This window comes from Dendrobates tinctorius, unplaced genomic scaffold (genome assembly GCF_039654945.1).
Source record: "Dendrobates tinctorius isolate UK_male_01 unplaced genomic scaffold, ASM3965494v1 ptg000200l, whole genome shotgun sequence".
Classification (NCBI taxonomy): domain Eukaryota; kingdom Metazoa; phylum Chordata; class Amphibia; order Anura; family Dendrobatidae; genus Dendrobates; species Dendrobates tinctorius.
In genome coordinates this window covers 2,674,568-2,687,053 of record NW_027361867.1, presented here as the reverse complement: position 1 = coordinate 2,687,053, position 12,486 = coordinate 2,674,568, and the positions used below count along the sequence as shown (strand labels likewise).

The window sequence follows — 12,486 nt, the reverse complement described above, 5'->3', positions numbered from 1 at the left end:
GGTGTAGGAGCTTTTGATAACATCGTAGGTCTTTCCTCCTATTCCGCTCTCCAGCAGTTTCAGAAATAAGCCTGGGTGCCACACCGAATCAAAGGTCTTTTTAAAGTCTACGAAACAGGCGTATATCTTCCCGTTCTTTGTATTGTGGAAGTGTCTCTGAATGAGGCTGTGCAGGGTATAGATGTGGTCGGTAGTGCGGTGGTTTGGCATGAACCCTGCTTGGCTCTTGCTGAGGACGTTGTGCTCGGTGAGGAAACTGAGGATCCTCTTGTTCAGGATGCTGTTGAACAGTTTTCCCAGGTTGCTGCTGACACATATTCCTCTGTAGTTGGCAGGGTCATACCTGTCCCCATTCTTGTGGATGGGTGTGATGAGGCCTTGGTTCCAGGTACGAGGGAAGTAGCCGGCACTTAGCACAATATTGAAGAGTTTAACCATTGCGGCCTGTATTTCTGGTGGGCTGTACTTCAGCATTTCTGGTAGGATTCCATCCAGGCCACTGGCTTTTCTACATCTTATGGAAGAGATTCTCTCTGCTACTTCCTGTAATGTAATAGGTGTATCCACGGGGTTTTGGACATTTTTTACTTTTTCCTCCATTGCTTTTAGTTTTGCCATTATGCTTTCCTGTTCTTGGCTTAGTTCTTCCTTTGGAATGTCATTATAGAGGTCTCTGAAGTACTGGAGACAGATGTTGCCATTTTGGATATTGATGTTGCTTTTTCTTGTCGTTTGTGCCCATGTGGTTCCATAGTTCCCAGAAGGAGTTGTCTTGGAGGGCATCTTGGAGTTGGTTGAGCTTGATAGAGATGTATCTCTGCTTCTTCCTCCTGAGGATGGTTTTGTACTACCTTTGTATGGTTTCATAGGCTTCCCTCAGACCCGGGTGGTTGGGGTCTCTGTGTTTCTTGTTTGAGGCTGTTCTCAGGGTCTTCCGTACGGCTTTACATTCTCTGTAAACCATCCATTGATTTGTTTTTATTTTGGTCTCTTGTAGTTGACTTTTTTAAGGTCGGACAGTCTGGCCATTGCATAGAATATATTGTTGAGGTCTTTGGCAGCTTGACTCACTCCCTTTGGGTTAGGCTGGTACTCGTAGTTGTAGAAGTGGTGGAGCATCTGCTGTATTTCAGGTCTGCTGGGAGCCTCTTTATACTTTACTGCTGACATTTTGTGCCATTTTTTAGGATGGAGGCCGGGTGAAGCGGCCACTCTGCTGTGGCTTTTAAGTGGATGGTTTCTCTGTAGATTTCAGGTACAGAAGAAGTTGGCTGTGGTCTGACAGGTGCGTTTGTGGGGAGACTATGAAGGCGCTGATATTTACCAGGTTCATATCTGTAATGGCATAATCTACTACACTTCTCCCTACATGGTAGTTTAGTTTACACCTCCCTAAGGAGACCCCTTTGGTTCGTCCATTAAGAATATGAATTCCTAAACTTCTACATACGTTCAGGAGCTTTTTACCACTTTTGTTGACTGTACTGTCATAGATGTTTCTCTCTGTGACTACTGAGTCTTGGCCGTCATTCTCTGCTCCAAATATGTAGATGTTCCCATCCGTGGTCAGGAAGTCGTTTTCTCTCCCTGTTCTTGCATTGAGGTCTCCAAAGATGAGAACTTTGCCCAGGCCCTGATAGTGGGCGGCTTCTCTTTGTTGGATCTCGAAGCAGTCTGGATTGAAGTAGGGTGACTCTGGTGGTGGTATATAGGTGGCGCAGAGGTGGACATCAGACTGAGAGGTGTGGATGGAGCTGCTGATCCTGATCCATATGTGGCTGCCTCCTCTCTTCACCGGTTTGATGTACTGGTGGAGCTCCTCTTTATACCAGATCAGTATTCCTCCTGAGCTCTGGCCCTGTTTGATGTTTTTATTTTTCAGGGCAGGGACAGAGATTTCCCTGTATCCGATGAGCACCAGAGATTCGTTTTCGGCTCTGGTCCATGTTTCCAGGAGGATCTGAATGTCTATATTTCTCAGTCTTTGTATAAAGTCAGGGTCATTTGTTTTACATCCAAAGGTCGAGGTGTTGAGACCCTGAATATTCCAGCTGCTGATTGTAAGTGAAGTCATGTTTCTATATATCTTGGGTGTATATACCTTGTAATGAGTATGGCTGTGTAGATCAAACTGGATTTCTGACTGTTCTGTAGATGTGCTTGGTTGCATCCAGTCACATTAGTTTCCTGCATAGTGCACTGAGCAGGGTCTTTATCTCATCCATATCTCTGCTCTGCATGTATCTGTGTGAGGTCGGTGGACCCCTCCGTGGTGGTCTCCTCCTCTGATGGTCTGATTTTGGGTGAAGAGCTTTGTTTCCTGCTTCTGGAGATAGGATTTGGGTTTTCTGCCTTTTTATTGTTGGGGGTCTTTCAGTGTGATTATGGTCACTGTTGAGTCCAGGCCTCGGTCCTCTGTTTAGTACAATGTATTTCAGCTCTTTGGCCAGGAGGCTGACCCCTTGTTTGTTGAGGTGTTTATTATCATACAGGTGATGGTGGTTTATGGAAAGGTGTTGTGCCAGGGTCACGTTTGGGACAGTCTTGACCCTTTCTGTCAGTTCCATATTGATACTTTGGGTGGTTTGCCTGGATATATCCTTTGTTGGGAGCAGAGATGACAGAATGATTTTGCTGTCTGGGAATTTTAGTTTTGCTGTCTTTGCTAATTGGATAAGTTGTCCTGCGATCTGCTGGTGCTGGTCTGGCAGGTTGTTTGTATGATAATATGGTTTGGGTTGGTAAACCGCGGATTACTGATGACCTCTGTCACCTGTTCAATAGTTGCACAGTGAACTTTTCTGACCCGTTTTCCTGGGAATAGCCATCGTGTATTTAGGTACTTCCCATTTGAGTCCATTATTAGGACAATGTCAGGACTTTGTGATGTCTGGGGTGGGTTAAGTGGCCGCTGATGGGGGTCTGTGATGCTGGCTTTGCTGGTGGTTGGTTCTCTTCTCTTTTCTATCTCTCTCGTTTCTGGTTCACTTTTATTGGTTTCAGGATTGGTCGTATTGGTTATTGTTGTGCTGTTATTTGGCATCTTCACATTCTGGTCAGTGGAGGCCATGTTGTCTGCTCTCTGGCTTGCTTCCTTTGCCCCCTGCTGGGTCAGATGGTGAGGGGTCTGTGTTTTTAGTTCTGCGATCTCCTTTCTGAGTCTCTCATTGTCATTTTGTAATTCATGCATTTCTTCTCTTATCTTCTGTAGAGCTGACTTGTACTCACATTTCAGTTTATTGATCTCACTTGTTACTTGGTCATTTGCATTTCTATGCGAGTTTCTTTGAAGCTCTTCCCTAATTTGGACCAGTTCTCTTTCTAATTGGGATAGGCAGTCTCTGATGGCCTCAGGGGAGAGGTATGAAGAGTTGGGGGTTGAGGAGCTGAACCTAGAGGTCTCTGTAGAGATGTAAGCATTAGAAGTGGCCTCTAGGGGTTGTTTTTTAAAGATTTGTGCCTGTTCTCTGATATGAGTAAAATGGTTTTCAAACTGCTGCAGATTGTCCTCATCCCTTGCACCATGACATTGTTGTATAGGCTTATGGTAAGTGAGTTGGTGTCATCATCTGCTTGGCTTCTGATTTTAATCTGCCGGCCATTATTAGTGTTGCACTTAGATATATATTTATAATGTTTGCACAGGGTGGTGTGCCAGGCTGAGAGTTGATCTGTGTAGAATAGCAGGTTGTTTTTTCTTTTATCTTCCTCTTTGGTGTAATCAGCAATAAGAGTTTCTGGTTTCTCTCTGATTGTGATTCCTTTCCTGGCTTTACTGCTCCTCTGCCCATGTGGTGTCTCCATGTCTGACCCCCAGGTGTCCTGTGTCTCCAGCTCTGTGCTTTGCTCATTTACTCCTTCTAAATTTGGGTTTTCCATTTTTGTGGTTATATAGTAATTATAATCCTTATTTCTAAGAGGGTTAATTTGTAAGACGTCTATAGGTTGTTTGGGGTTGCAGGATGGTCCTACCTTTGGATGCTCAGGTCTCTGGATGTCCGATGAATGCTGCCTGTTGTTTGCAGTCTGTCCTCCAAGAGATTCTTGCTTGGTCCTTTAAATCCTCAATTTCTTCCTCTTTCATAAATAACCTAAATTCCATATCAGACCAGATCCCTTTTCTGTTCCACGGAGTTGATTTTTTTCCAGGTTTTGTCTTACAGTTGGCTCATTACAAGGTATAACAAGAAAACACAGAATGACAGATTTGCAAAAATACTCTGCAATAAAAAATGGCAGTAATCAGCAAGTGCTGGATAACAAATACAGGGTATATAATTGATACTTTTTCTGCGCAAAAAAAGTACATCAAGCTGCTCCACCACGTCAAGGTAACCCCTATCGAAGCAGTCCCTATCTAATGCATTAAAAATCTGAACATGTGAACAGTGTCTAATATGAAAAGGATTCAGACAGGCCACTCCCTAATATGGGCTTGTGGCCTGAGACAGCTCTTATTTGCACGTCACACAAGAGAGGGGTGGGGTCTCCCAAACCATGCAAAGCAAGGAAAAAAGCAGATTAAAAACACAAATGTGACATGCACAATTGTGAACACGTCGATCAGACAATACTCACACCACCCACTAACTGAGATAAAACAAGAAAACACAGAATGACAGATTTGCAAAAATACTCTGCAATAAAAAATGGCAGTAATCAGCAAGTGCTGGATAACAAATACAGGGTATTTAGTTGATACTTAAATGTACATCAAGCGGCTCCACCACGTCAAGGTAACCCCTATCGAAGCAGTCCCTATCTAATGTATTAAAAACCTGAACATGTGAACAGTGTCGAATATGAACAGGATTCAGACAGGCCCCTCCCTAGTATGGGCTTGTGGTCTGAGACAACTCTTATGTGCACATCACACAAGAGAGGGGTGGAGTCTCCCAAACAATGCAAAGCAAGGAAAAAAACGGATTAAAAACACAAATGTGACATGCACAATTGTGAACACGTCGATTAGACAATGCTCACACCACCCACTAACTGAGATACAACAAGAAAACACAGAATGACAGATTTGAAAAAATACTCTGCAATAAAAAATGGCAGTAATCAGCAAGTGCTGGATAACAAATACAGGGTATTAGTTGATACTTTTTTTGCGCAAAAAAATGTACATCAAGCTGCTCCACCACGTCAAGGTAACCCCTATCGAAGCAGTGCCTATCTAATGTATTAAAAACCTGAACATGTGAACAGTGTCTAATATGAACAGGATTCAGACAGGCCGCTCCCTAATATGGGCTTGTGGTCTGAGACAGCTCTTATGTGCACGTCACACAAGAGAGGGGTGGGGTTTCCCAAACCATGCAAAGCAAGGAAAATACGGATTAAAAATACAAATGTGACATGCACAATTGTGAACACGTTGATCAGACAATGCTCACACCACCCACTGAGATACAACAAGAAAACACAGAATGACAGATTTGCAAAAATACGCTGCAATAAAATATGGCAGTAATCAGCAAATGCTGGATAACAAATACAGGGTATTTAGTTGATACTTTTTTTGTGCAAAAAAATGTACATCAAGCTGCTCCACCACGTCAAGGTAACCTGTTATGAATGAGTCACCGGAGGAGGAAAAAACAAAAATGCAAGCTAAGTCCAGAAAACCAGAGAGGTTGGTAGCTAGCGGATTGCAGACCCCTGATCCTATTCACAACAACTAACAGTAGCCGTGGAGCGTTCCTACGGTGGTCCTAGACGCCTCTTCACAGCCAGAGAACTAAATAAGCCTAAAGAAAGAAAGGGGAAATCTAAACTGCCCCAGAGCAGACCCCAAAGCAATAGACAGCCCCCAACATGTATTGTCGGTGAAAACAGATGAAAACACAAACACAGATAGAAAGGCAGAGCAAACTATGGGGCCCAACTAACTAGATAGGAAAGGACAGAAAAGATGCTGGCTGCAATCTGCAAAACCCTACCAAAAATGTCTCAACATGTCTGATAGGAAAAACGGCCCTGAAGTCACTAGACTTCAAAATCCCTATATCAGCACTCCGATATATTCTGAAGACAGAGCAAAAGAGATTTAACCAATCAGGGACAAAAATGGAAATTCAGCAGGGCCCCAGTCGGGGCTGGCAGAACACAAAACTAAGCAAATCAGACAAAATCTTATGGAACAATAACAGAGCAAAACTTAGCTTTAGAAGACAGGAACTGAACTGGAGGCCAGAGCTCAGAGCGGAGAAATCACCAGCAACCCTACAGGGCGTCGGCTGCCTTATATCCACTCAGAGATTCCGGATGTCCAATCGCAATCCACCTGTTCAGGTGACAGGTTTCTCCCATCCAAATCAGTTTCACCACCTCCTTTCACCAGCAGAGGGAGTTCATCGGACATCAAAGGTGAACGAGAAAATGAGCTCACAACAGTACCTCCCCCTTGAGGAGGGGTCACCGAACCCTCATCCACGCCACCAGGCCGATTAGGATGGGCCCGATGAAAAGCAAGAACCAATCTTTCGACATGAATATCAGATGCAGAGACCCAAGAATTATCCTCCTGGACATAACCCTTCCACTTAACCAAATTCTGGAGTCTCCGTCTAGCCAGACGATAATCCAGTATCTTCTCAACCTCATATTCCACATTACCTTCAACCAATACAGGGTCAGGAGGTGCCACCACAGGAACTACTGGCTCAACAAACATCTTCATAGAATCATAGAATCATAGAATCGTAGAGTTGGAAGGGACCTCCTGGGCCATCTGGTCCAACCCCCTGCTCAAAGCAGGATTCGCTAAATCATCCCAGTCAGATGTCTGTCCAGCCTCTGTTTGAAGACTTCCATTGAAGGAGAACTCACCACTTCTCGTGGCAGCCTGTTCCACTCATTGATCACTCTAACTGTCAAAAAGTTTTTTCTAATATCTAATCTGTGTCTCCTCCCATTCAGTTTCATCCCATTGCTTCTAGTCTTTCCTTGTGCAAATGAGAATAAAGTTGATCCTTCTACAATGTGACAGCCCTTTAGATATTTGTAGACAGCTATTAAGTCTCCTCTCAGTCTTCTCTTTTGCAAACTAAACATTCCCAAATCCTGCAACCTTTCCTCATAAGACAGGGTTTGCAGACCAGTCACCATTCTGGTCGCTCTTTTCTGAACTTGCTCCAGTTTGTTGATGTCTTTTTTAAAATGTGGTGCCCAAAACTGGACACAATATTCCAGATGAGGTCTGACCAAAGAGGAGTAGAGGGAAATAATGACTTCACGTGATCTAGACTGTATGCTTCTGTTAATACATCCTAGAATTGCATTTGCCTTTTTTGCTGCTGCATCACACTGTTGACTCATATTCAGTCTGTGATCTATTAGTATACCCAAGTCTTTTTCACATGTGCTGTCACTTAGCCCTATTCCTCCCATTCTATATATGCTTTTTCCATTTTTATTGCCCAGATGTAGTACTTTGCATTTCTCCCTGTTAAAAACCATTCTGTTTGTTGCTGCCCACTTCTCCAGTTTATTTAAATCTTTTTGAATCCTCTCTCTCTCTTCTCTAGTATTAGCTATCCCTCCTAGCTTTGTGTCATCAGCAAATTTAATCAGTTTACCCTCAATGCCTTCATCTAAATTGTTGATAAAGATGTTGAACAATACAGGGCCCAGGACAGAGCCCTGTGGTACCCCACTTGAGACATTCTTCCAACTGGATGTGCAGCCATTTACGACCACTCTTTGGGTCCGATCACTAAGCCAGTTATGAATCCACCTAACAGTTGCCTTGTCCATTCCATACTTAATCATTTTTTCAATAAGGATTGTATGAGAGACTTTGTCAAATGCTTTGCTGAAGTCAAGATATACTATATCTACAGCATTTCCTTGATCCACCCAATCAGTGATACCGTCATAGAAGGAAATTAAGTTAGTCTGACATGACTTATTAGTTACAAACCCATGCTGACTCTGTTTAATCACTTCATTCTTATCCAGGTATTGACATACATGTTGTTTAATAATTTGTTCAAAGATCTTTCCTGGTATAGAAGTCAGACTCACCGGCCTATAGTTACCTGGGTCCACCTTCTTCCCCTTTTTGAAGATAGGAACAACATTTCTTCAACAGAGACTTATGAAACACGTTATGGATCTTAAATGTAACAGGAAGAGCCAATCGAAAAAGAGACCGGATTAAGAATCTCCAAAATCTTGTAAGGTCCAATAAATCTAGGTTTAAACTTTGGAGAAGCCACCTTCATAGAGATATTCTTTGATGACAACCAAACCATATCACCCACCTTAAACCGGGGACCAATGGTCCTATGCCGGTTGGAAAACCGCTGGGCCTTTTCCTGGGAGAGAGACAACTTATCCACCACTTGGTCCCAAATCTGGTGCATTCTCTCCACCACAGTGTCAACACCTAGGCAGGCAGAAGACTCCACCTGCCCTGAAGAGAATCGAGGATGAAACCCAAAGTTACAAAAAAAAGGTGACATCAAAGTGGCAGAACTAGCTCTATTATTTAAAGCAAATTCGGCCAAGGGCAAAAATGAGACCCAATCATCCTGATCGGCAGAGATAAAACATCTCAAATAAGACTCCAAAGTCTGGTTTGTTCTCTCCGTCTGCCCATTGGTCTGAGGGTGAAACGCAGAGGAGGACAACTGAATTCCCAGCTTGGAACAAAAAGTCCTCCAAAATCTAGAGACAAACTGAACTCCTGTGTCAGATACAATGTTCTCAGGAATCCCATGCCAGAGAACCACCTGTTGCGAAAACAAGGGCACCAACTCTGAGGAAGATGGCAACTTAGGGAGTGGTACAAGATGGACCATCTTAGAGAATCTACCACAAATCACCCAGATAACAGTCATTCTCTGAGAGACAGGCAGATCAGAAATAAAATCCATTGAAATATGGGTCCATGGCCTCCTGGGCACCGGCAAAGGCATCAACAACCCACTAGAGTGAGAAAAAGGTTTAGACCGGGAGCAAGTCCCACAGGACTGCACATAATTCCTGACATCACGAGATAAGGCGGGCCACCAAAAAGACCGACTCATCAAATCTTTAGTACCAAAAATACCTGGATGACCAGCCAATGCGGAGCAATGAACTTCAGACATTACTCTCTTCCTCCACTGGTCAGGAACATACAATTTTCCAATGGGACAACGCTCAGGTTTGTCCTCCTGAAACTCTTTCAGAGCACGTCTCAAATCGGGTGAGATGGCAGAAAGAACTACCCCCTCACCTAAGTTGGTAGCAGGCTTGGTCACAATAGGAGAATCAGCAAAAAAACTCCTAGAGAGGGTGTCTGCCTTGACATTCTTAGTGCCCGGAAGAAAAGAGACCACAAAATCAAAACGTGTGAAAAACAAGGCCCACCTAGCCGGTCTAGGATTCAAGCGTTTGGCCGACTCAAGGTAAATCAAATTCTTGTGGTCAGTCAGGACCACGACTTGATGTCTAGCTCCCTCCAACCAATGTCTCCACTCCTCAAATGCCCATTTTATGGCTAACAGTTCCCGATTCCCCACATCATAGTTGCGTTCAGATGGGGAGAACTTTCGGGAAAAGAAAGCACAGGGATTCATTTTAGATGTTACCGGATTTTTTTGGGACAAAACAGCTCCTGCACCAATCTCAGAAGCGTCCACCTCTACCTGAAACGGGAGTGAGACATCAGGTTGCCGCAAAACCGGAGCAGAAGTGAACCTCCGCTTCAGCTCCTGAAAGGAAGAAACAGCCTCTGGAGACCAATTCAGCACATCAGCACCCTTCTTAGTCAAATCAGTCAATGGTTTGGCAATACCAGAAAAATTAGCTATAAATTTACAATAAAAATTAGCAAAACCCAAAAACTTCTGGAGGGCCTTCAAAGAAGTGGGCTGAACCCAATCATAAATGGCCTGTACCTTGGCCAGGTCCATTTCAATAGTTGATGGAGACAAAATAAATCCCAAAAATGAAATCCTCTGTACACCAAAAAGGCATTTCGACCCCTTAACATACAGGGAATTCTCCCTCAAAATCCGTAACACAGTCCGAACATGTTCCACATGAGAGTCCCAATCCCTGGAAAAGATCAAAATATCATCCAGATAGATGATCAAAAATGTATCCACAAAGTCCCGGAAAATATAATTCATGAAGCACTGGAAGACAGAAGGGGCATTAGTGAGCCCAAAAGGCATCACCAGGTACTCAAAATGTCCCTCCGGAGTATTAAACGCCGTCTTCCATTCATCCCCATGCTTAATGCGAATAAGATTATACGCCCCCCTGAGGTCAAGCTTGGTAAACCAGCAAGCACCTTTAACTCTGGAGAATAGATCAGAAATCAGGGGTAACGGATACTGATATTTAACAGTAATTTTGTTGAGGGAACGATAGTCAATACAAGGCCTTAATGAACCATCTTTCTTGGCCACGAAAAAAAAAACAGCACCCAAGAGTGAAGAGGATGGTCTAATATGACCCCTCTCCAATGACTCCTTAATATAAGATCGCATAGCCTCGTGCTCGGGTACAGATAAATTGAAAAGTCGACCCTTGGGAAATTTACACCCAGGGCTCAGCTCAATTGCACAGTCATAACTCCTATGAGGAGGCAAAGACGCAGACTCATTCTCACTAAATACATCATAAAAGTCCGCCAAATAGTCAGGAACATCATGCGACTGGGGAGAGGTGGAGAAAACAGGAGTGTCACTAAGGGCACACCGACAACCCCAACTCACCACAGACACAGATTTCCAATCCAAAACTGGATTATGGATTTGCAACCAGGGAAATCCCAGAACAATGGTATCATGCAAATTATGCAACACCAAAAATCTGCAATTTTCTTGATGGTCTGGGGCGACCCGCATTACCACCTGGGTCCAAAACTGAGGTTTATTCTTCGACAAAGGAGTAGCATCAATACCCCTCAAAGGGATAGGCGTCCGTAGAGGTGTCATAGGAAACCCACAACGTTTAGCAAAATCCAAGTCCATCAGGTTCAGAACCGCTCCTGAATCCACAAAAGCCTTGGCGGAAAATGTGGACAGGGAGCAGATCAGAGTAATTGCCAGAAGAAACTTAGGTTGTACACCACCCACAGCAAATGTGTGTGCAAAACGTTTCTCTCATTTAGGGCAGACAGAAATATTATGAGAGGCATCTCCACAGAAAAAACACAGGTTATTACGCCTTCTGAACTCCTGACGTTGCGTCCTAGACAAAACTCTATCACATTGCATAGGTTCACACATTTGTTCAACAGGTGGCAACATTTCTCGTGTAATTTTACGTTCACGTAAACGCCGATCAACCTGAATGGCTAATGACATAGAATCATCAAGACCTGAGGGAACAGGAAATCCCACCATAGTATCTTTTACGGTTTCTGACAAACCCTTCCGAAACAGAGCTGCCAAGGCACCATCATTCCAGGTAGTAAGGACCGCCCACTTTCGGAATTTTTGACAGTACAACTGCAGAATCCTGACCCTGGCTCAATCCCAACAGGACTTTTTCAGCTTGATCAATAGCATTAGGTTCATCATACAACAACCCCAAGGCTTGAAAAAATGCATCCACATTAGTTAGAATAGGATCATCAGGTGTCAAAGAAAACATCCAATCCTGGGGATCGCCGCGCAGCAAAGAGATGACAATTTTAACCTGCTGCACAGAGCTCCCCGATGAGCTAGGCTTCAAGGCAAGAAATAATTTACAATTATTCTTAAATTTCAAAAATTTAGACCGATCCCCAAAAAACACATCAGGAGTAGGGATCTTTGGTTCAGCAGCATGTGAATGAGCAAGATAGGCGGAAATTCCCCGCACTTCAGCAGCGAGCTGCTCCACACGATCAGACAATTGCTTAATCTCCATTAAGAAAAAATTCCTCCTACGGCCCCAGAGAAAAAGAGGAAAAAATATACATTAGAAAAAAAAAACAATTCTGACTTTTATTTTTTTTTTTTTACAATTCTTTCCTGCTATTGAGTACCCTAGAATCTGCGGTATGGCTGGTGATTCTGTTATTTTGAGTCACCAGAGGAGGAAAAAACAAAAATGCAAGCTAAGTCCAGAAAACCAGAGAGGTTGGTAGCTAGCGGATTGCAGACCCCTGATCCTATTCACAACTAACAGTAGCCGTGGAGCGATCCTATGGTGGTCCTAGACGCCTCTTCACAGCCGGAGAATTAAATAAGCCTAAAGAAAGAAAGGGGAAATCTAAACTGCCCCAGAGCAGACCCCAAAGCAATAGACAGCCCCCAACATGTATTGTCGGTGAAAACAGATGAAAACACAAACACAGACAGAAAGACAGGCAGAGCAAACGATGGGGCCCAACTAACTAGATAGGAAAGGACAGAAAAAACCCTACCAAAAATGTCCCAACACGTCTGATAGGAAAAACGGCCCTGAAGTCACTAGACTTCAAAATCCCTATGTCAGCACTCCGATATATTCTGAAGACAGAGCAAAAGAGATTTAACCGATCAGGGACAAAAA

The 12,486-nt window shown here is 43.6% G+C and overlaps 1 protein-coding gene across 1 annotated transcript in view; it reads left to right on the top strand.

Annotated features, from left to right (window-relative positions):
* Nucleotides 1-3,481: 3,481 nt before the first annotated feature.
* LOC141056826 (uncharacterized) overlaps nt 3,482-12,486 on the top strand; it is a 58,439-nt gene continuing 49,434 nt past the window's right edge. The window contains exon 1 of the mRNA XM_073553299.1: nt 3,482-3,547. Coding sequence (XP_073409400.1) covers nt 3,482-3,547 — 66 coding nt within the window. The remainder of the gene's footprint in view (nt 3,548-12,486) is intronic.